Genomic DNA, 21,686 nt, shown 5'->3' on the forward strand with positions numbered 1-21,686 from the left:
ACTTGACTCCGGTACCAGGTCTATATAACAAGCTAGTTGAAACATTAGAAATTTGTGGATGGGTTCAACAGGTCCGAAAACCAACCAGGGGGAATAATACACTTGATTTAATGTTCACAATCTACATAGACTCTATCTCAGTACATACCAGTCATGAGTTTTTTATGAGTGACCACAGAGTTGTATTGAGTATTATTCACTCTTTAAACGCCATACAATTGAACTGTAAAGCTTCATTGATGTACCAAAGAAGACATTTTGATCAACAAACATGGAAACGGACTGGAACTCTCATTCAATGTTTACCATGGGAAACTTATTTTACCACAAATAATGTTGACATCGCGCTTTCCAATCTATACCACAACCTGATATATTGTCTTGACTGCACTGCTCCAGTTATTGGCCGTGTGGCTTATAATGCTAATAGGGGCCAAAATACTTTTAAAAGAAAGCTGAGGAAATTAAAATACCGCTACTATGAGCAGAATGATGTGTATGCACTTCAGAGTATACTTAAATTAATCAACAGAAATGCTTCATCTAAACGTAAGTATTTTATGAATATAGAAAATAAAGCTCTACGTAGTAAAAGCCCAGAATTATCAATACTTCGGCTTTTTAAATCCCGTGTAAAGTCAAATTCCCTTGGCACGACTAAATTCTTCATAGTTAACGGAAGCATTGTTAACGACCCGAATACTATATGCGAACAATTCAGCAAGCACTTCTCGCAGTGCTACAAAACTGGAACTGAAAACTCCATTATTACATTTCCAATGCTGATATCCAGACATCTGTCGAAAATTGATTTTACACCCTCCAACATCAAGCAGGCCATAGCTGCCCTGAAAGTCTTATGACGGTGGACCTGACGGGATACCTTCATCATTTGTAAAATGTGGAAGTAGAGAATTTCCACTACTTTGTTTGAAACTTTTCAATCTATCTATGGAATATGGGACCTGGAGCTTTTTGATCAAATTACCCAGAGAAGAGATGTTGGTCAGTCAGTGATAATTCTTTACTTCGATTTTAGTAAGGCTTTCGACAGTGTCTCACACAAACTTCTTCTTTTAAAACTCTCTTCATTTGGCATACAGAATCCCCTTTTATCTTGGCTCAAATCTTTTTTAGAAGAACGTAGCCAAATCGTTCGCTTTGGATCTTGCTACTCTAAACCTGTGAATGTAACCAGTGGGGTTATACAAGGAAGTGTGGTTGGTCCATTACTCTTTCTCCTTTTTATCAATGATGTGTGTTCCCTCTTTCAGTATGGTAAGCCTTTTCTTTTTGCTGATGACCTGAAAGTAGTTTATTCATTCTCTTCTCCCACGAAAGAAAGCTATATTTCAGCGGTAATCCAATAGGAAATAAACAAGATGTACGAATGAACTGTTTCGTGGAATATGCCACTTAATGTTGACAAAAGTGGATTTATTCACATTGGTCGCTGTCTTAACTTAAATCTGACTGTACAGACACATACACTCAAACCTCTTAACACTGTTCGTGACCTGGGTTTAAGATATAGCAACAGTCTGAACTTTTCTGAACACATTATATCTCAAGTATCCAAAGCTAGAAAGCTGATCGGATTGATAATGATAAACTTCAATAATATCGAATCGAGATTTTTACTATACAGAAAATGTATCTTACCCATTCTTGAATATGGTATTTTAGTTTACAGTAATTGTAGACATACTGACCTGATTAGAATCGAAGGTGTTCAAAGAAAGTTCACCAAAGCTATTCTGGGGTATTCCGATAACAAAGACTATTACCAAAGATGTCAACAACTCAACTTAGAACCTCTTTGGATCAGACGTATCACATTAAATATTGTCTTTATCTACCGGCTTATTAACGGTATTTCCTACTCTTCGGTATCCACCCCCTCATACCTTATGATATCATCCCACAATCTACGCAATAAGGAGAATATTCTAGCGATTCCAAGAACCCACACAAACTTACGTCAGAATTTTTTCCTTATTCGCTACTCAACCATGTGGAATAGACTGCCAGTGAACCTCCGTTGCAGTGAAACTACAACCCGGTTCAAAAGTCTCCTTGACGATTTTCTATCCGAAAGTGGATTATGTCACCTATTGAATATCAATGTATTCAATAATGATTTATACAAACAAGGTCCGTCATCCATTTAATTGCTTGAAAAGCAAAATAAAACCTTTAAATCTTTCCACATCTGTTTTATTTTTATTTATCTTAATATATGAAATCTGATTATGTTCGTGTTTATCATTATTTCCGTTATTAATATCATTATTAGTTCCCTGACACATTAGATATTCTTTTTGTATCTTCTTATCCTTCTAAACATATTTAACTCCAGATTGTCCTTTAAAATCAATTTTGACTTTCATAGCATCAATCTTAATTATTATTGCACAAATATTTATACTAATATCCGGTTTCACTCTGTATACTGTTACATAAATCTAAATGTATTCATCCGAGTGCATTAAAGGATTTTTATTTTATTTTTGCAATTGCTGGTTTCCTTCTGAGGTTGATATTCATTACACAGTTATTATTCTTATCATGGACCAAAACTTTTCACTAGGTGTTCACTTCTTTTCACTCCATTCTTTCCCTCTAAATAAATATTCTTAAGATTACGAAGTTTGCAGTTAAAACGATAACTTGTGTTACACTTAAATTAAATTCTCAGACCCGTTTTATCTTCACTATGCATATATGTCTCATACATATTGATATTTTATTATCCTTTTCACTTGATTGAGACTTTCATCGCATCACTGCAAACTATGACTGCACAAACATTATTCTAGCGTCATATCTTACTGCAATTATAATTTATTTTTTCTTAATTGTTTTTTGTTACTAATTTGACGATACAAACATAGTCGTTTATTCTTGTTCTGTGTTCGTAAACACGCCTATTAGACTGTTTGCGTATTTCACGTCTCCTTTATTTCTATTCCCTTATTTCCTCCATTTCCTTCTTTAAACCCAATCCAATATTCTTCTCAATTGCACAGACCCGATTTATTATTATTAATATTCTACTATTATTGCTCAAATTTTTTTTTAATGGCAAGCAGAATGCTGACATTATTGAAAAATGTGTATTATTGCATTTTTTTGAAGAAACCCGAAATGGTTTCTTCACAACACTTATGTAACCATAAGATGTTTGTGAATAATAATAATAATAATAATAATAAAAGTTTTACGCTCACTCTGATAAGAATGCCTTCCGAGCAAACCTTGCACTGGTAACGTCGAAGCGCATTTTTGGCCAGTTTGACGTAAGAACTTTCTATATAATCTTCAATAGTTTTATTCGTCCCCATTTAGAGTACGGAAACATAGTATTTCCCCCTCATTCCAAAAGGATGAGGACATCCTGGAGCGTATCCAACGGCGAGTCACGAAACCAGTTCGAGGACTCAAATTTAAACCTTACGAAGAGCGCCTCCACTCACTTAACCTTTACCCATTAGAGTATAGACGTCTTAGAGGTAACCTTCTGATGGCTTATAGTATCCTTGACACTTCTGGACATTCTCTCAAACACCTACTTAAGCTTAGTTCCAACACTAAACTAAGAGGTAACACCCAGAAACTGGAGACACAACATAGCAAAGCGGATTGTAGACATAACTTCTACTCCTTAAGAGTTGTCAAATGCTGGAACTCGCTGACGGCCGAGCTAGTCCAAGCGACTTCCCAGGAGTCCTTTAAGAGGCAACCTGATCTATTCTTAAGGACTAAGGATATTATCGCACTATGACTTATTAATTTCTTTTCCTTTTTTATTGTCAACATGCCTAGGTTCCTGCCTGGAGGATTTGGTGATCCCCTGCTACTAGACACGGAAGCCTGTTAAGCGAAAGCTTCTTCTATTCCGTCCACAACCATTTGAACCATTTGAACCATTTACTCGCACTGTGATCACTAATTTACTTGTGCAATCGAGGTGCTAGACTACCACTACCACTTAAAACCACAAATTAAATGAAACTGTACGGAAACAATGGGAAACGAGCACAAAAAATCAACTGGCTTTTTATAAGCTGGTTACGTAGATATCCGAATTTGTTTTTCATACGAGGGAATTTTAAAACGGAAGTTTATTGTTATGCATGACTTTCTCGTATTAGTTGTTGTATTTAAACGTTATGAGTAAGTGTAGAGTATTTCTGCGCTGATATTTGGTTATAAAATTTGCATAATTGTTACGGGCGTTTATGATATTGAAAGGTCATACATGGAAGGATCTTTTCATGATATAACAATTAACGTTTGATAAGGTAGGAACCGATTACATTCAAGAAAAGGAGTTCAAATTCGTAAAGTAGATATCTAAAAAAAGTTATGGTTATCACCATTGCTATTGTTTACAGTGATGCAGACGTAACAGACTGGTTTTTAGACGTTTGATTGTTTAAGTATCTACTCCCTAGCTGCTACAAATTTTGCGGCTGTTAGGAGATGCAATTGATTATGAGACGAACTAACATTTTGTTTTGATGCAAATTAGTGAAAAGATGAAATTTGGTTATTTTCTTATTCAGAATTGAGATTTAAGTGGTGCTTCTCTTAATTAGTATAATATTAAAAACCAAAACGTCCATGTTGTGCAGGTTGCATAAAGTTTAGTGAGATTGATTTTCAGGAAATTCCAGGTGTATTCATGAGGTCGAGTTGCCAACAATGTTAGGTTCTGGCTGGAGGAGGTTTTCGTCGGGTGACGAATACCATCAATACTGCCTGTCACAAAGTTGGTTTCAAAAGCTGATATTTCTAACTTCAAACCAAATAATATCATTCCAGTCATCTCATTGGTGCTCAAGGAGTAGCTAAAATTCCACTGTCAAATATAAGTTAGAGGCATACCTCCTATTCATTACAAACTGTTGATGTGTCTTACATCTATGACTTATCATTGTGAACTTCTTGACCACGTAACTGGATATAACAAATTTGATTTGTATTGTATCCTGGTTTATAATAGAGTTTTGTCAGGGTTTTACGCAAACTCCCACTCTTAAGATTTGCCTTGTGGGAACTGGTATTACGTGGACGAGGTTAGCCGAGTACAAAACCTCTACTTGATACGTGAGTTATATTACGTTGGCCCAGATACGTATACAGTTGATAGTATAAACTAATTCCCAGATTTCCAACAATGTTGTTCCAAAATGTAACAGTTAAAGGTCCTGGATTAATTGTAATTCATTGACGGTTGAAAAGTGTTTCACAAGGGAACATTTTCGCTAGTAGCGGAACTCTAACCTTGTTACGAAGCTAGAGCGGCAACTTCTAATGTTTTTCCAACCAGATCCACCAGGTCATCTCAACATCACCTTGTACATTGTTTTATTCGTGGTAATATATAACGGATTTTTCTGCTCAATCGTGTTTTTGAAGAAAATTTATTAGTCGATTTTGATTAGTAAAATATTTGTGTTGCATAGTAAAGTTATTGTTTAGATAATACCTCATTTTTATTTGGGAATATTTTATTGGTTTTTTTCTAGGGCTTTTAGGCTTGTCAGCTGCATGTAACTTGTTTCCATATTTGGACAAAGCATCCAAAAAACATTTTCCATCAATTCAAGGAGAGCCATGGAAACATTAGAATCTATGTTGAAAGCTGTACGCGATTTTCTTACTTTTCTTGAACAGAGTAAATGTGAATTTGACTAATTGAATGACTAACAGATAAACAAAATATTCTCAATATATCGTCTGTTCCATCTGTGAAATTTCATCCAGTACCAGGTTGTTCGGAATATACAACCAGTCTCCCTCCTGCGAAAAATGATTACGTTGCTCAAACCCCTTTTGTACTGTTACCTAAACTTAATGAAAACCCAGACATCTCCCGAAGTGTCGATGCATATTGGTAGGTATACTGATAGTCTGTGACATTACTTTTTCAGTAAAACGCCCAAGTCATCAAAGCCTACCCTTAATCGTTTAAATATACCATGTTCATTATCGTCTGAACTATATTCATGGTGTCCTGTCGGACTACAAGTAGATGGAGATTGTTCTCTTGCTGGAATAGAAAGAAGACCAAATCAAATGTCTTGTAGATTTGTAGTAACTAATCGTGTGTCATGTGTTTCAGAAAATGGCCAGATTGTATGCACGGAAGGTAACAATATATATTATTTACGTGGGGGATTTTCTTGGACAACATTTTGTGCACTTTATCCTATGCTGTTAATTGACTCACCTCCTCCTGGAATAGTTGATGCATTTTCTAATGGTTTTCCTGCACATGATTGGAGGAGTTGGACTCAAGGACTGCACTACTTTATATCTACTGCTTCCGAAGGGATTAAGGAATCTGTAGTCATTAGTTCTGGTGTACAACCTATAAATATGCCAAGTCCTATTTGTGCTAATAGGTTGCCAAAGGTAATTCATTGTTTGCTTTCATCATTAGTAATTGTTTCATATTTCGTGCTGTCATTGCTAGTAATTGATTCAATTGGATTCAGTTTTCCCAATATTTAACTTCAAAAATTTGTGTCAACTTCATTGCCCTTTCCGAAGTGAGTTTTCGCAACTAATCGTCCTGTATTAAGGTTTTGGTAGTTGTGAATTCCTTCTGGTATGTTGCTTTCCGATGAAATGATAGGTTTCACCTTATGCAGTTAACATTTGGAATTTGTTTAGTTGTAACTAGTCTGTTCTATTTTCTATCGAGATGTTACCCTACTATAACTGCTACCTTGACTTGGTTGTCGGGTTTGCATATCATGATAACCCAATGGGGTTATTTTGGCTGGAATATTCATTCCTCCAGTTCCTACCATGCCGAGCACATTTTATTGAGTTCAGTAAAACTAAAAATAGCAACTTGAGATCCGAGAGTAAAGTCGTATTGATAACTACACAGGGTAGTACAGTGTGTTCGAAATACACATAGGAGATCCTCATTCGGTGATTCAGCTAACCTCACTGAGTCAGTACAATGTACCCTTTGTGTATCTGAAAATACGACGGAACTTTTCGCGGTCTTGCAGCTGTAGGTAAACCGCTAAATTTGAAAGTTGATCAAGTACTCTTAGACTGGATTCCTATTGTAAGTCACTCATGTGCTGTTCACCTCAATTGCATGGTAATAACTCGGAGTGATAAGGATATACTCCGTCGTCTCGTCGTTTCTGCTTCTGCCTCCAATGACCGCAGCTTGGACAGAGTGAAATATAAGTTTTACGGGAAACTATGATATCCTTCAGAAAACCAGATGCTCGGAAGTAGTGGTTTTAACATGCGATTTTAATCCTAAATCGATAGACAGAGTCAGATTGAGGGACAATAGTAAGATTTATGACGTTCCTTGCCCCCAAATGTCCTAGTATGACCGAGGGTAGGGAGAATCAGCTCTCCCTCTCCAAATGCTCTCACATGGCCACGAGTATACAACCATTGTCAGGGAAGTCCTACTCACTACCTTCTCATGGCGGAGGTATTGTTTACGAAATTCAGAGGATGAAAAGCGAATGTCCGGCACTTTAACTAGGTTGGTGAATCTGGGGAATACGACTAGAGTAGAGTAGTTGGAAAACCCTGATTCCAAATCAATGGTGCACATGGGCTTCAGTATCCTGAGGGAACAAATGGCCTATGAGCCAATTATTGGTCACCGGCTACCATGAGACTGCATCTCCTGATGTTTCTCCATCGCCTTGTAGACCAGACCTTTAGGTCGAAGGCTCTGGGTGTGGCCCGCTAAGCAAACCACCTGCTTCGGTTTGGGCACCCGGGCAGTATCACAGCCCTCACACAAATAAATGATAACTGCTACTGGCCTCATTGTACTTGCTACCTCCTTGTACCATTGTTTATGTGTTCAAATAGATAAATAAAGACAGATAGAAAAAAAAGATATTAACATAGAGTATAGTACAGATGTACGTTGGTCTAAGTTCTTAAGCCAGCGTGGTATGATGGCGAAAATAACAAAATAGGTCGAAATGTGGTAATGATAAGAAGAAATACTCAACCTTGGAAACATGGCTTGGAAAGACAGAGTAGAAAGGTACTTGAAAATAGATAATGCCATTCAAGATCAAGAGACATACCTACGAATATCCGTTACTATTAATTGATGTGTTTCACATCCATAAAGTAGAACGGAGAAAACTGTCATGTAGTAAACTCATCCCTTCGTTGTTAGATGGATATATAGCGCCGACTCTTTCCACTCTCGCCCGTACCACGGTGTGATGATTAAAGCCCTTCAAGGGGACTAGTTCCCGCTGTCGATCATCCCAGTTTATAGTGAGAAACCAAAACCTCATCCATTAAAAACGAAAGGATTAATCTGTGTAATACAATATTCAAAAGTACATATTTTATAATCTTTCTGTGTGTAGTTGAATCGCAAATTATCTAGGCAGGTTTTTATGGCGTATTGATCGGATTTCCATTTTTCGCTGGGTTCTAAAGCAGGCGCATCTACTGACGCCTTACATCGCCTATTTTCTTTGACTTAACGATGGCGTGTCTCTCTATTGATTTGGAATTTTTGTGGTACTGTCAAGTTTTGAGATAAATCTCGGACAAGTATATTACGTGTTTTAGTAAGGTATCTCTACTTGAAGTCACACTGTTATGTAATGGTATAGGTAAAAATCGTTGCTCAAGGTAACAACAATAAACGGTATCCTTTATGAATGTCCTATTCAACTTTATTACGGTAAGAATTGATGGTAATCTTATTGAAACAGTATTACCATTTCACTGAATCGTTCGCTCGTAGTCCGATCCATATTGGCTAATGAGCTCTACAAAATAACTATACTCTTTTGTTGAAAATCAAATCGTATTGATCAGAATTGCTTGTATTTGTTCTTTACTTTACTCTAGATTTTAGAGATGATACTCTTCCTTTCAACATTTTGTTTCTCTTTAGCTTTTTTGTCACTTTTCCGATTGGTGATCTCATTTTGTTGTACCCATACTAACTGTGACAACCTGAACTGACGTACACTTGTGTCAAGTGTCGTGTTATTTATTTGCATAAGTTATTGTTTCATATGTTTCTCGATCTTAAATAGTGGGTTGTTTTACTCATTATATATTTCAAATCTTTCAGTGTTACATCTCATTTAAATTATAGGATTAAATCTAACCCTATAACAACTTTGGGCAGCACCAACTCATCAGCTTTTCAATAGTTGAGGTCATCGGTCAATTGAAGCTAGACCACCATGGAAAACCTGGAAGCACGGAACGGCCGTTTCGTCCTGTTGTGGGACTCCTCAGCAGTGCGCATCCCCTAGAATCTCTACTAAAATGTCCACAAAACCCCTTCTGATGCTCATCAGTTTTCACTGTTAATTGCTTAGTGAATTATTTCTATATAGTTTTCTTTTTCATTAAATAGTCTCTTGTTCATCCTATAACAGTTCTTTATGTAAAAGAAGTGATAGGATCCTACCTAAAATTTAAGAAATTTCAAGTTAATTATTAATAAGAATAGGTTAGATTAATTGGGTATCATTTTCAGTGCTACCATCTAAGTTTATTGGTAATACAATTGTTGATAAGTATTACTTTCTTGCTTGTCTAATATTCTTTAACCAGTTCAATCGGCTTGATCAAAATCAGAATTAGAGTAAGTGGAAATAAGAAATACTTCGATAAACTGGTATAACAAATGTATATTCGTGAAAACATTAAGGTTTATACAAAATTCACATGAAGAATCCCCCGCGATCTCTCAATTTGATTGATTGAAAACAGGCTTACAGACATATTCAGATTTGAACGTGCACAGAACATACAATCTTCAGGATTCTATTATATTAACAATGTTTTATCAAAAATATTAGACACTAACACCATTGGATACCGGCTCAGTGGTGCAGTAGGTTAAGCGTTCGTGCGTGAGACTGAAGGCCCTGGGTTGAAATCCCGCGAGCGAGATCGTGGATGCGCACTGCTGAGGAGTCCCGAAATAAAATGAAACGGCCGTCCAGTGCTTTCAGGTTTCCAACGGTGATCTAGCATCAATCGGCTCATGATTTCAATCAAAAACAATAGATCTATTAGTTTTTTGTGCTTCTTATCAGCTCAGTAGTAGAAAATGGATTTAACTGGCATTTCAGTATAAAAAGCTGAACTTTTTTTGATTTCAGGAAAATCAGTATAAGCATATATTAAATCCAACCAATCGTGATGTAGACCTAGATTCATTTGTTGGGAATACATTTCGTGATTTGGAAAAAGATTTGGAGCTTGCTGATCCTGTTAAGACGAGTGAGTTATAATATGTTGTTATAATATGCATTAATATGCTTTTTCCCCAATGTCCTGGGCTTGCAGTAGTAAAAATTAAAAATAGTTCTGTGTGGAGTTAGAAAGTGATATCTAAACAGTCGTTGTCAGTCATTAACAATGTTGTATACCGATAAAGATCATAGTCATAGTGTTCTATTTAATTATGGTACTAAATAGCAATTATCCTACATATTTTTTAATACCAGTCAGTCAGTATCAACGTAGAACCTCGTACGTACGTACATCATTTCAGTTGCCATACCACATTAGCACAGAGATGCAGTTGTCGATTCGAATCCTGTAGTGGTAGAGTGTTGTTAGGGGTATGGAAAGGGGGTCACTTCCCGATCGCCCACACCGTGGAAGGGTTCTTCTGGACGTACTTGAAAGGGAAATTGGATTAGAGATGGCCTTAGTGATCTGAGAGTGTGATCGCAGTGCCTAAGGAACAACTGCTTGAGGTCGGTCACATACCACCTCTTCGTGAATAATTTTCGTGTTAGCTCCGTACTTATTGAGACCTTACCACCGGAGACGGATATCCGTGGGATAAGGCGAGCTGTGCATTTTTAGGGTCGACCTTTTCTAACCCCACCCCTCTTTGTGCGAAGGCAGCATCGCTGCCATGCCAAGGAAACACCTTACTGCTGTCACACCTCTGTACGGTCAGCAGTACGACTTTGTCTTCGGACCTTTGGTTTGGTGCTTTTAGTCTTAGAGCTTTCAATTGACCTGTCGGTCGGTCTGTATTCCTTGGCATTCTTATGTTTAGCAATTTTAAATGTTTTAGTAATGAGATTTTTACTTTGTTTTGAATTTCGTACAAAACCCACTAACTACCACAACAAATCGAATTAATTCATCAACAAAGAAGTATATTCTCATTTGGCTATTTTCAATGAATCTCAAATTAAAACAAAACAATCATCTAGTCCTTCTTATTCTCAGTACTTTTCTCTAACTGTTGTAATTCTCTCTTACAGTTATAACCCAGCTATTCCTATTGCTTAGTATTCTCGGACACCGATTCATTCGACAAGTCCCTCAAATCAGAACACGATTAGACAGGAAAGAGACTATATTCCAAATAACAAGGTTAGATGGAAATAAGTAGTAAGTAGTACAATAGGGAAAACGTTAGTATATTTATAGTTTTTTTACATGAGATTTCGAGTGTTCACTAAGTATTGGCCAACGCTCATTGGATAAGAATTAGCCAATAAGCGTGCACCAAAGCAATCGTGCATTGAGCATGCTGTAATCTAGTCTATGTCCCGCTAACACTGACACCTATTCATAATGAATATCTATTTCTCCACAAATCTCAATATTATTTAAATAATCATACATAAACTATTCTCTTTTCATTACATTATTATTATTTTTTCTCTTTTTAGGTATTCAAACAAATCATAATCATAGTAACAATAAATCACCAATTGAATTAAATGATAATAATAATTTATCATCAATAGATTCATTTTCTCATTTCACTTCAGTATCTGAAAATCATTATCCACCATTAACCTCTATTCATTTGTCAAAAAAATTTAAAAAATCGAAATTTATTGATAAAAATCAATTAAATGATCCACATCATTTAATCAACAAAAAATCAATAAAACAAAATAATCAATATTTATTAACAGATAAAGCTAATTTACATAAAATTAAAAAACAAACAAATAAAAGTCAATTACGTAATTTATTATCAAATCATCAATCTTTATTCAATGATCAAAGTGATAATAATAATGATGATGATAATATTGATGAACGTTATCGTTTATATACAGCCTCAGGTTTGTGAACTACTTTTTTCCTCCTTTTCTACTTCTTTATTTCACCGATTGAAATCACAAGTCAGTTGAAGCCAGACCATCATGGAAAACCTAGAAGCACTAGACTGCCGTTTCGTCCTGGTATGGGACTCCTCAGCAGTGTGCACCCACGATTACACACCCCGCGAGATTTGAACCCAGGACCCATCAGTTTCGCGCCAGGCGCTCAATCAACTAGACCACTGAGCCGGCATCCAACGGTGTTAATGTCTGACTTTCACCAATCCACGAAGTTGGGCCACCGTACACCATTGTCTTCAGTGAGTTGATATCTCACAACAGACCTGGTTGAACTATACTGGTAACGGCTTCTCACCAGAACTCTAGGAGTATCTCTTGAAGTCAATCACTAGTGAGCAGATGATTATTATCAGAAGGGGTTCGTGGAGATTTTAGAAAATTCACTGATTGAAATTATGAGTCAATTGAATCTCACGGGGTGCGGGATCGTGTATGCGCACTGCTGACGAGTCCCATACTAGGACGAAACGGTCGTCCAGTGCTTCTAGGTTTTCCATGGTGGTCTAACTTCAATTGACTCATGATTTCAATCAGTGAAATTTATAAAATCTCCACAAAACCCCTTCTGATATTTTTTTATTTGTTGCAGTTTTTCTTTTCCTTTTTTTTCTATAATGAATTATGAATAATTGGTATAGATTTATTCATTTCTATTTGTTTATTATTTATTGGATAAGTTAAATTAAAATATGGTTTATGAAGTGAATTATTCAACCATTGAACTGAATAGTTTATAGGTAATGTAAAATTATGATATAGTTGATATTTGTAAAACAATTATGGTTTATAGTTGGTAATGTTAAGTAATATAGGGTTAGAATGAGCGATAGTCTTCTATTGAGCCTCTTCAACCATGACTGATGGTAATATGGTCTATTTGAGTTTATCGTTGGTTTGGTGTCAGGCGGTCGTCATGTTAGATGATGTCTCTCCTTATGCTTAAAATTAGTGCTTGTTAAAAGTAAACGACTGTCTGAACACAGTTGCAGCAGACGATCACCATTATCTATTCGCTGAATCGGGATACTAAAATAACCACCTAAATGTCTTTTTGAGCATTAGAGTCACCTGCTACGAGTATTATGTTTAAGAGTTTAGCATTCTGAAGAGATTCGGAAAAATTTCCTGAAAAGTTATCTTTCACTTGATCCGAGCTACAGTCAATGGGAGCGTAGGCCCCTGTAAGTTCGCATGATCATTGTAACTAATGGTTGGAGACTCTTGGTGACATGGCTCAGAATCGATCACAATGGCGTCGGTGTATACACTCTCTGTCTTCTCTTAAACTAAGAGATTAAAATTGCTTCATATCTTTCTTTCTACGAACTAATTCTTTCTTCCTGTACTATATCCTTATTGCAATCTTTCTTTTATATATTACCACCATTGAATTAACTACTTTTATGAATCCGGTGTTCATCTTGTTGTGTTAATGAGGTATGGCAAGTTGGACCGATGCATATATGTGCCTGGTCCTACGTTGTAGCTGACTAACTGAATGACTGATCGTAATAGGTCACAATCAGTCACTGCTGTTTGAAGAAGTTATGAGGTCACCTAAAATCGGCGAACTGGACGAAGGATCATCGACACATCAACAAGATAAACTAAACTATTCCGATGCGTCCCAACCCTGCTAACTAGAGGGAGAAGGTCTGGTTCAGATGAAGGAAAATTGTATTCCTCAAGCAGGCACACAACTCAAGCATATATATACAGCATAAAATGGTCATTGGGAAACATCACGAAATTGTATATTAAAAGGCAACGAACCAGTGACATTTGGGGTCCTTCCAAGTGGGAAATACAATCCGAAGGTGAAATGGGATTTTTTTGCATGAAAACGAGAAATTCAAATGTCTAACATAAAATTACAGAAAACCAGACGTTTACTGAGTGATTTATGGTGATTTAGCATCCCCGACATATAACACATGTTCTAACAACTTCCGATGATAAAGATTCACTATCTCGCCATTGGATTTGCCATGTATACCGAATACCACGTGACCGACCTCAGAATTCCTCATTTGGTGGTTGCTGAATACATAAGAGATGCTTCACGGACACCCGTAATCGGATACTAGTGACCTACGGATATCGATATGAATTAGACCAGCAGTCAGTGAACTCTTGGATTGATGTCACATCTTGATGTGGCTACTCTTGGCTCTGTCTCAACCTGCTCCTTCACCAGATATCATCGACCAATGAGGTACTCATCGGTGCCACCCACTCGAACATGTGGGAATTCATTGATTTTATCTAACCATAGCGGAGTTTAAGTGAATAAAAAATGGAACAGTTGGTTACAGGAATCCGGTAACTACGTATAAAAGAACTATAAAAAAACAGGATTTCATATTCAACTGATTGTAATAACAGATCGATAGTAGACTATTTATTTGGAATAGAACATAGTTTGAATGTACACATCTATCTAAACATTGTAAACCGTATTCTATGATAATAGTTTATGGGTCAGCTAGTAGTCCAGTTGAGGAAGAAAATTTCCTTTTCGACGAAATCGTTTGCTTAAGCTGTACATTCGTATATATAGTTATCTAGGAAATATGTCTGTAGAAGAATAGGAAAGATTACATCATAAAATGGACTCGAAACTAAATACCAAATGAGGTTATGTACTGATTAAGAGTTAAGGAGGAAAAGAGTTTATGGGTTTAAAAAATTATGTAACATTTCCTTCCATATGGGGTTGATGAATTCCTCTTTCAATTTGTTCTATTTAATCACAATATATTAATGGAATTATTTTATTGTAACAATAAATCACCATTTTAAGCAAAGTTGGGGGATGAAATTTTGACTTTTAAATGATTCTACGACTTGCAATTTTCTTATTCGATTAGTTAGGTGTTCATTTCTCTTATTTAAAATAACACGATGTTTGAGGTTGTTCTTCTCGTGGAGACTGACATGATATGAAAATACTTACTACGCTTAAAGTCAACTTTATTTAGTAAAAGCTCTACAGTAGATCAGTACATTTATTTATTTTATTTATTTGAACATATAGATATTGGTACAAAGGGGCACCAGATACATATGCGCCACGTAAATCATTCAGTTTATGTGAGTGCTGCGATACTGCCACGGTGCTCAAACCGAAGCACGTGGTTTACTTAGGGGGTCATACCCAGAGCCTTCGACCTAAAGGTCTGGTCCACAAGGCAATGGAGAAACATCACGAGATGCAGTCCCATGGTAGCCGGTGACCAATAATTGGCTCATAGGCCATTTGTTCCCTCAGGATACTGAAGCCCATGTGCACCATTGATTTGGAATCAGGGTTTTCCAACTACTCTACTCTAGTTGTATTCCCCAGATTCACCAACCTAGTTAAAGTGCCGGACATTCGCTTTTCATCCTCTGAACTTCGTAAACACCCGTCCACGAGAAAGCAGTGAGTAGGACTTCCCTGACAATGGTTGTATACGTGTGACCATGTGAGGGCATTTATAGAGGGAGAGCTGACTCTCCCCACTCCCGGCTGTACCAGGGCAGATCAGTTCATATAATTATGGTATTGCAAATATTTGTCATTTGTTATAATCATGTATGGTTTTTACTGACAAATCAAATACTTACAAATTATGTAATCATTTTAATACAAGATGTGTTTAGTAATCCTATAGCTCAATGAAATAACGACAATATGAATACAATTTTAACGATCACCTTGTCCATTTATCTTCTATAAAATAAACTGACTATACAGGTAAAGTACATCGAAGTAACTGATATGACGAAACTACATGATGATGTATCAAAAGTAATAAAGAAAGCATGAAATTGAGAGGATATAACAATACCATAAATCAATTATCAGTATACTAATTTGTGTTATATAATATAGCCCCCAAATGCTCTGGTATGGCCGAGAGTGGGGTGGGCCCTCCTTCCCTCTTGAAATGCTCTCACACGGCCACGCGTATATAGCCTCTGCCAAGGAAGTCCTACTCACTGCCTTCTCGTGGCGGGGGTGTTATTCACGAAAATGAGAGGACGAAAAGCGAATGTACGGCAATTTAACCGGATTCCAAACCAATGGTGCACATGGGCTCCAGTATCCTGCGGGAACAAATGGCATATGAACCAATCGTTGGTCACCGGCTTCCATGGGACTGCATCTCCTCACGATGCTCCACTGCCTTGTGGATCAGACCTTCAGGTCGAAGGCTCGGGGAGTGGCCCCTAAGAAAAACACCCGCTCGGTTTGGGCACCCGGGCATTATCACGGTCCTCACACATGTCGAATGAGATTTGTGTGACCCATATGTATTTGGTGCCTCCTTGTACCAATATCTGTGTTAAAATAAATAAATAATACGAGAAGCCAATGAGTAGGGCTTCCCTGGCAAAGGCTATATACGCGTGTCCATGCGAGAGCATTTGGAGAGGGAGAGAGGACTCTCCCCATTCTCGGCCGTACCAAGGCATTCGGGGGCATCTATCAAATGAGAAAATCAATATTATGATTTTAAAAGTATTTCATATATTATATTAAAATATCATTGACAATCAATCAATTGAGGTTATTCTAAACGTTTTCAATATTCGGTAAGTATGTTGTATCCAGCACTTCTAGCTATTTTCTATTCATTTAGTGAATAGGTGCTGTATATTAGATTGGTCATCGGCTACCATGGGACTGCATCTCCTTACGATGCTCCACTGCCTTGTGGATTAGACCTTCAGGTCGAAGGCTCGGGGAGTGGCCCCCTAAGAAAACAACTTGCTTCGGTTTGGGCACCCGGGCAGTACCGCAGCCCACACACGCAAATATGGTGTGGCGCATACATATTTGGTGCCCTCTTGTACCAACATTTATGTGTTTAAACAAATAATAATAAATATACTAATTTGTGTAGGTTATTGAAGTGACTTCAGTTAGACATATATTGGGAAATAAGATGCACTGGACAGCTGTTTCATTCTAACATAGAACTCTCCAGTAATACGCATCCATGACCCCGCCACTGGGAATCGAGGCTAGAACCATCGGTTTCGCCCGCAAACGGTGAAACTATGAAAAAACAGCTCAGTTTTCTCTGGATGTTTAACTTAGGTCTTTTCATGATATTAATAACATAAATGAACTTTTTAATGAATGAACATTAAAAATATATATTTTTATCCTTTAGAGAAAATAGCCTTAACATTTTTAGTTATCCACTTCAGTCTAACGCTGGTGTAATTTTTGTAAATTGTAGTTTAGCACCCTAACAGCTTATTTACTTATCCTTCAAATAAAATTTGCATTTAGTTCATTCAAATCTTTAAGGAATTACCCATTATTTTGTATACTTATATATTTAGGTAAAGTAGTTGATGTTAGACAATTAAATCGTACAAGATCTGGACGCATTGTCATACCGAAACTAGACACGCGTTATGAACAAAGTGTTGTTTTGAATCGTGGACATGTAATGGGTGTCAGTCGTAATACAGATGATGAGGTATGCAGTAATTGTTATTGTTCATAGTATTTAATAGTATTAATGCTTTTTTTTTAAAAAAATTTAACGCATCTAGTCATGTGTAAGAACTGTACAAACCCGTAACGTTTGAAACGCGTTCAAAAGTGAAACAACTGATAGTTGAAAGCATTTATCGTCGAGCTAAGTTAATCGTTTACAACTTCCTTATTTGTAGCTTCATATATTTTGATAGCTACGTCATAAACTGTCGGTCCTAAAATATACCACACGTACTTGCCTCATGAATTTACGTTGCCGGGGATAAGGTTCGCTAATTATGTAGAGCTAACCCAACAAAATGCACATGTTTCACTAGTCTCAAATAGATATCTTCATGTCGGCAAAAAATTTAGTTCTACTCTTATCTCCTTTTTAGAGGCATATGAAAATATATTCGTCCATGACATGGGTAACCAGAATTTGTCAATTTCTTGCACTAATCAAGTTAATTTTTCTTTCAAAAGTACTAGTATCTTTTATGCGTCTCGATATCAACTCTACTTCTGAATCACATTAAAAGTTCATTTTGGGTGTTCTTTAGCTTCGATAAACCTGTAATGTATATTTTCTGCAATTATTCTTTCGTTTTTCCTTATTAACTAATTTCTTTGTAATTGTGACAGTTTGTTACGTGCCGTCTAAGATTATTTGTCATACACAGATACAAAAATGTGTACGTTTATTTTTTATGATATTCGGATTTTCTGAAGATTGTGTAAGTTCAGTATTATTCTTCCTAAGAAAAATTGTTGTTGTCGTCGTCTTGCATTTCGACAGATCTTATCAAACTTATACCAATCATAGAATGAACAATTGTTTCTTATTTTATTTAGTACAAAATACATATTATGCTAACATTTAATGATGAATAAGCTTTTGTTCGGGATGTTACATCATCCAATATGACGTTTAAAGAAGGAAGGTAATCTTAAATTCACATATCGATTCAACGTAAATTGTGTTCAATTAATTTATGACGCATTTTTCTTGTTGTATTTCATGTGTTCAGACTTTCAGTTTCAAGTAATTATTTGATTTTTCAGTGTATTTTTCCATGTCATTATAGAATTGTGGAGATTATTAAGTTTTTGATTAAGATCATGAGCTGGTGGATGTTAGACCAACGTAAAAAATCTGGAAACACTAGATGACCGTTTTGTCTTAGTATAGGACTTCTCAGAAGTGCACACCCCACGATTCCACCTCGCGAGATTTGAACCCAGGACCTATCGGTCTCGCGCGCGAGCGCTTAGCCACTAGATCGTGTCGGGTAGAGACAGATATTTACCTTAGTACAATAGAAGATGGTCGCGCAGTTTCATGGATTGGTATTTTTCCTTATAATTGACTAATCAATTGAGGTTTTGTGTTCAGCGGTAACTTGTCAATCGATTTCCTTAATCGCAAAATGAATTCTTCCGCAATCTCCATCAAGGAAGCTTCTATCCAATTTGTACTTTTCATTCTAATTGGTGGATAGAGATTATGTCTCGTCCATTGTATTGAATTTACAAATACTTAGTTTAATGCACGAACGAATCATATTTCATTGTTAATCGCTTAATCAATGTTCTTTACAGTCTATCTTCTTGTTATTTTATTTCAGACTTTAATATCTTGGGTCTCGGAATCATCTAGTCATTAATAGAAGCGGTAATTATATTTTGTACAGGCGATGCATTTCAAACCCACTGATTTCATCGGTGTACTTATTTTTTTAACATTTTGATTTTGTTTTTATATATTATATTTAAAACAATACGAATTATTTAATTAGTTTCCTGTTGCTTTTATTAATGGGATTATAGAGAGAATTTTGTAGAATCTAGTGAAAAGCTACACCAGAATTATTAAATGCTTTTATGCTTGACTATATTTAATGGTATTTTAATGTATTGAAGTACAATATCTAACAAAGAGATGGTGTTGAACGTATAGATGCTAACTCAAAACAATTGTTCTTCACTGCACGGTAACATTGTGCCCTGGTACAGTCGGCTCTCCCTCACATGGCCACGTGCATACAACCATTGTCAAGGAAGTCCTACTCACTGCTTTCTCACGGTGGGGGTGTTGTTTACGAAATTCAGAGGACGAAAAGCGAATGTCCGGCACTTTGACTAGGTTGACGAATCTGGGGAATACAACTAGAGTAGAGGAGTTGGAAAACCCTGATTCCAAATCAATGGTGCACGTGGACTCCAGTATCCTGAGGGAACAAATGGCGTATGAACCAATTATTGGTCACCGGCTACCATGGGACTGCATCTCGTAATGTTGCTCCATTGCCTTGTGGACCAGACCTCTAGGTCGAAGGTTCTGGTAGTGACCCCCTAAGTAAACCACGTGCTTCGGTTTGAGCGCCGTGGCAGTATCGCAGCACTCACATAAGCTGAATGATTTATGTGGCGCATATCTACTTAGTGCCTCCTTGTACCGATATTTATGTGTTTAAATAATAAATAAAAATTACACTATATTTTCTAAATGACCCTGGAGTCAGTAGTATATGCATATTTGTTGCTGGGGCAACATGCACAAAATATGTCCGAACCGCCTGACTTAGGGTCTTAGGAGGAGGACAAATTTTTATCTTGATTACGTCAGAGAACTCATGTTAAACTTGAGCATAACTTATGGAGCGACCATGGTATTTTAACAGTTATCCAGAATCCTCAAGTTGTAATGATCATGTGTCAGAAACGTCTTTGTGTTGTAAAACTGATTTTTTGGTCAGATCATTAAAGCTGAGAATAAGCATAACGCGCTCTAGCTTTCAATATACGTAGATCAATCCCAATCACTGCCTCACAATTAGCACTTAATAACACAGATGTAAACAAAGATCTCTTTTAAGTAATTTCCCGACCGTTGTTGCTACACTGACGTGGTGGTCGGGCTTGCCTATCGTGATAAAGCAACCGAGCTATACGGGCTGGGACAACTGTTCCTCAGGGTCCTACCATGTCAGACAGGTCGGTTGAAGAGCGGTAAGACTAAAAGCAACAAACCCAAGGTCTGAAGGCGAAGTCGTACTGCTGACTGTACAAAGCTGTGACGGCAGTAAGGTGTTTCCTCCAAACAACCAGTATAACAGAGCTGCTGCTTTCCCACAAGGAGGGGTGGGGTTAGAAAAGGTCGACCCTAAAAATGCATACCTCGCCTTATCCCACGGATATCCGTCTCCGGTGGTAAAGTCTCAATAAGTACGGAGCTAACACGAAAATATTCACAAAAAGGTCATGTGTGAGCGACCTCAAACAGTTGTCCCTTGGGCATCGCGGTCACGCTCTCAGATCACTAAGGCCATCCTTAATCCTATTTCCCTTCCAGGTACGTCCAGAAGAACCCTTCCACGGTGTGAGCAGTCGGGAAGTAAAAACTACCCTCATACTTCTAACAGCACGCAAGACCACTATTTAAGTAATTTTTATTTGGACTCTAATAGCTACTTATTCACGTATATTAATTACTAACTGACCAAATGCAAATAGGGTATTGTGTATATTACTGTACACTAAGACGACAAATCTACCCTACCACCACATAATTTGTTCAAAACTACTACCAAATTATCATTAATTGTTGCATTACAGAGGAATGATGACATTGATAAATTCCGTCTTTTTCCACATTCATTGACATAACAATTGTCATCAGAAAGGCTGTTTGCTTCGAAAAATTAACAATCTGTTGTAACGTGAAAATGCTGCAGATTGGAGGTTTGCGAATTATCGATCGGAGCAAAGACGCGCAAACACGGGCGAGCGACCTAGAGCTCTGATTGGTCCCGCTTCTCTGTCTAGCCCAGCCAGTTGAGTCCAGAACGCAAGTCGGAAGTAGATCATAAACATAAATCGTGTATTTCTTGATTCACTTGGTAGTCAGTTTATACCCAATTGTTGTTAACCTAAAAATTCGAACATATCCTTTGGAACTTAATATCTGGATACACGATAAACACAAAACTGAAATGTAAATTCTAAAATGTTTCCAGTATTTCATAATTTAATAAGAGACTTGA

The 21,686-nt window shown here is 37.0% G+C and overlaps 1 protein-coding gene across 2 annotated transcripts; it reads left to right on the forward strand.

The window, feature by feature from the left end:
• The first annotated feature begins 4,014 nt into the window (after positions 1 to 4,014).
• On the forward strand, positions 4,015 to 20,584 carry MS3_00004851 (uncharacterized protein). Of its 2 annotated transcripts, XM_035732876.2 has the most exons (8): positions 4,015 to 4,176; positions 5,535 to 5,683; positions 5,719 to 5,902; positions 5,940 to 6,423; positions 10,158 to 10,278; positions 11,697 to 12,101; positions 17,502 to 17,641; positions 19,269 to 20,584. In XM_035732876.2, the coding sequence occupies exons 2-8, from the start codon at positions 5,623 to 5,625 to the stop codon at positions 19,305 to 19,307; spliced, it is 1,434 nt and encodes a 477-aa protein (XP_035590015.2). In that variant the 5' UTR covers positions 4,015 to 4,176; positions 5,535 to 5,622; the 3' UTR covers positions 19,308 to 20,584. The 2 variants fall into 2 exon arrangements, with proteins under 2 accessions (XP_035590015.2, XP_051068743.1); XM_051212824.1 differs by having other exon boundaries at positions 4,099 to 4,176; positions 5,535 to 5,902.
• Positions 20,585 to 21,686: the final 1,102 nt, after the last annotated feature.

Source organism: Schistosoma haematobium, chromosome 3 (assembly GCF_000699445.3).
Source record: "Schistosoma haematobium chromosome 3, whole genome shotgun sequence".
Taxonomy (NCBI): domain Eukaryota; kingdom Metazoa; phylum Platyhelminthes; class Trematoda; order Strigeidida; family Schistosomatidae; genus Schistosoma; species Schistosoma haematobium.